Source organism: Gymnoscopelus braueri (assembly GCF_963280865.1).
Source record: "Gymnoscopelus braueri genome assembly, chromosome: 13".
Taxonomy (NCBI): domain Eukaryota; kingdom Metazoa; phylum Chordata; class Actinopteri; order Myctophiformes; family Myctophidae; genus Gymnoscopelus; species Gymnoscopelus braueri.
In genome coordinates, this window is record NC_137615.1 from 37,829,310 (window position 1) to 37,831,984 (window position 2,675).

General features: G+C 44.1%; 1 protein-coding gene across 1 annotated transcript in view; it reads right to left on the bottom strand.

Annotated features, from left to right (window-relative positions):
* LOC308099555 (tyrosinase-like) overlaps nucleotides 1-1,855 on the bottom strand; it is a gene marked incomplete at both ends in the record, with an annotated part of 13,469 nt that extends 11,614 nt beyond the window's left edge. The window contains 2 exons of the mRNA XM_080448293.1: nucleotides 114-306; nucleotides 1,037-1,855. Of these exons, the coding sequence (XP_080304419.1) occupies nucleotides 114-306; nucleotides 1,037-1,855 (1,012 nt within the window). The remainder of the gene's footprint in view (nucleotides 1-113; nucleotides 307-1,036) is intronic.
* Nucleotides 1,856-2,675: the final 820 nt, after the last annotated feature.

Sequence of the window (2,675 nt, forward strand, 5' to 3'; positions counted from 1 at the left end):
AACTTATCAAAGTTCGTCTATCACTTTTATTATAGCTCAGTTATTCCAACTTGTAATGGCGCATACCAGCCTGATGGGTTTGAATGCTAAACCAAACGTAGCGGCTACCTTACCCTCCAGCATGTTCCTGAAGCTCTTCTCAGCGTCGCGGTTGTAGGGTCTCTTCTCATATGCATTGAACCTCATCAAACTTTTCACTTCAGCCTCTGTTGGCAGTGTTGTGTAGTTGTCATTGTTGCCTGGGTTACGCAACAGCGGCCCCTCTCTTGTTCCGTTGCACAACTTCTGTTTGTTATATTCCAATTCCTGGGTGCAGATTGCCTACAGACACGCATGCACACACACACACACACACACACACACACACACACACACACACACACACACACACACACACACACACACACACACACACACACACACACACACACACACAATTGAGTACGTGAGGACTCCATTTGAAACAAGCCAATGCGGCTTTTCTGGGCTTTTCAATCCTATTTAGTTGATCTTGTATTGTGAACTGTACTTCCATGTTCCTTTTCTCTGCAAACTTCTAAACAAAGTATTCAATCTATCAATCAAACACAAAGAGCTTAGGAGGTCATACAGCAGATAAAGCAGAGCACTACAGGATACAGAGCTGTTAACTGCTCTAGAAACTGTCAGGAGGAGTGTTGAGAGGAAATGAGGGAATAAAAGCAAATCCAGTGAATTATGTTTGGTATTCAAAAATACAGATCTACAGATCTACAAGCTTCACTTTGTGCCGTGCTGCGAGCTTGTACATCTGCTATTTTTGAGTGTTTGAAAATGTTTTAATAATATCGTTTTTTAACACAAATGTTCTCTTCTGGGGGTCCCTGGTACAACATTTTCAGATGTGGGTCCGCTGACAAATACATCAACTGGGGGGCCTTTGGACAAAAACAAATGAGAGCCACTGCTCTAACTGGAAATAAGGTAAAATGAAAGCTTACTTCATGCTTCGAAGTAGGTTGCGAAAAAAAATGCTACACTATTGCTATTTTCTTACCTTCCATTTGGAGAATGGAGAACCAGGACTGATGAGGTTGGGGTCGGTGGGGTGCTGTCCGCCCATCAGATCATCGGTACACACATCACATTCTTTCTTGCCTCTCCAGTCCCAGTAGGGGATGGCGAAGTCAGTATCGTTGGTCATCTTCTGGATCTCATTCTCAAATTGCAGCAGATAGATACGGTGCCAGACTGGGAAGGCTGTAGACTCGTGGGCAAAGTTAATATCTGTGAATATCTCACCACGGAGGAAGGTGGGGTGTGTCACGTAGTAATGGATCCAGGCGAACAGGTCAAGTGTGGTGACGTTGGAAAACTTGGGGTTCTCGCCATTCGGACCCATGGCATCCCTTGTTGCTGTGGCGATGACATAGTCAGGGTTGACAGTGTTTTTCGCCTGGTCAAAGTACTCGACTAACTTCCTTTTCTCAGTGAGTGTCAGGTTCAGAACGTTCCGTCGCACTCTGTCCCGGTACACGGAACAGTCATGGCCCGAGTAGCCAAGAATGCACTCACCACAGTCGAAGCCACTGTAGTTCTTATCACAGCTGCAAGTCCTGTTGAAGAATTCAAATGGCCATTTCTCTCTGTCATCTTTGAAAAGGAAAGGATACGCACCCCCATGGGGCTCATCTGGCCACCTCACATCGCTGCATTTGCCACGGCCTGATTTAACGCCACAGACCGAGCCGTCCTTCCCCAATGGGCAGCACTCTTTGGTCCGCAGCCCCTCTGAGTTGGCACACGGCCGGGGGAACATGCATACGCAGGACCCTACTAACAGCAGCAGGCTTACGGACACACACAGCCTCCTCATGATGGACCAGTTAAAAGTCACTCAGTGCTTTCCCCCTTCAGCCTCAGTGATAAAACAAAGTCACCAGCATGCACCTACACACAGCTAACAATGACCTGAATCAGGAGCTAATGAACCCAGTTTCTATCTAACTTCCTTATATACAGATTTTGTTCCTCCCAAGGGGCCGTCTTACGCCTACAGATTTCGTCACGCAAATCGGTACACATTATCTCTATAGTCATGTGATATGTCCAATTTTTCTATTGGCATCTAAAGTTTGCAGGAATGGTTTGCTTTGAACAAAATGCAGAGTGCGATTGCCATCAAAGGCAGAGGAAGAAATGCCACCCTTTTCACATTGGCCTATTATAGCGCCACCAAGAGGCCGATTCTTGCAAAACACATTTTTTTAAATATTAATCCTAACACATTTTGTCGAACATCACGCAAATCGGTACACATTATGTCTAGTCATGTGATCAAAACGGATCTGTACGATTTTTTATAGTCTATCCTGATTGGTAAACAACCCACTTCACATTAATAACAACACAATTGACAGTTACTCAAACACTAAACTATATTCTATACTCCCACAAATCAACATGTGTCTGTGCAATAACCTCATCAACATTAACCCCTCGACTTCTACAGATTCCACTCACCTCTAATGACCACAATAGGAGCACAATAGGAGCACTTTTTCTAGTTATTACTATTACTATTTTAACTTTCTATTTTATTATATTTTATTGTTATCCACACTGTTGAGGGAGTTTTAAGTACACAAGTGTCACTGCCTACACAGTTTAATGCTGCTACAAGCTGTATTTGTGTC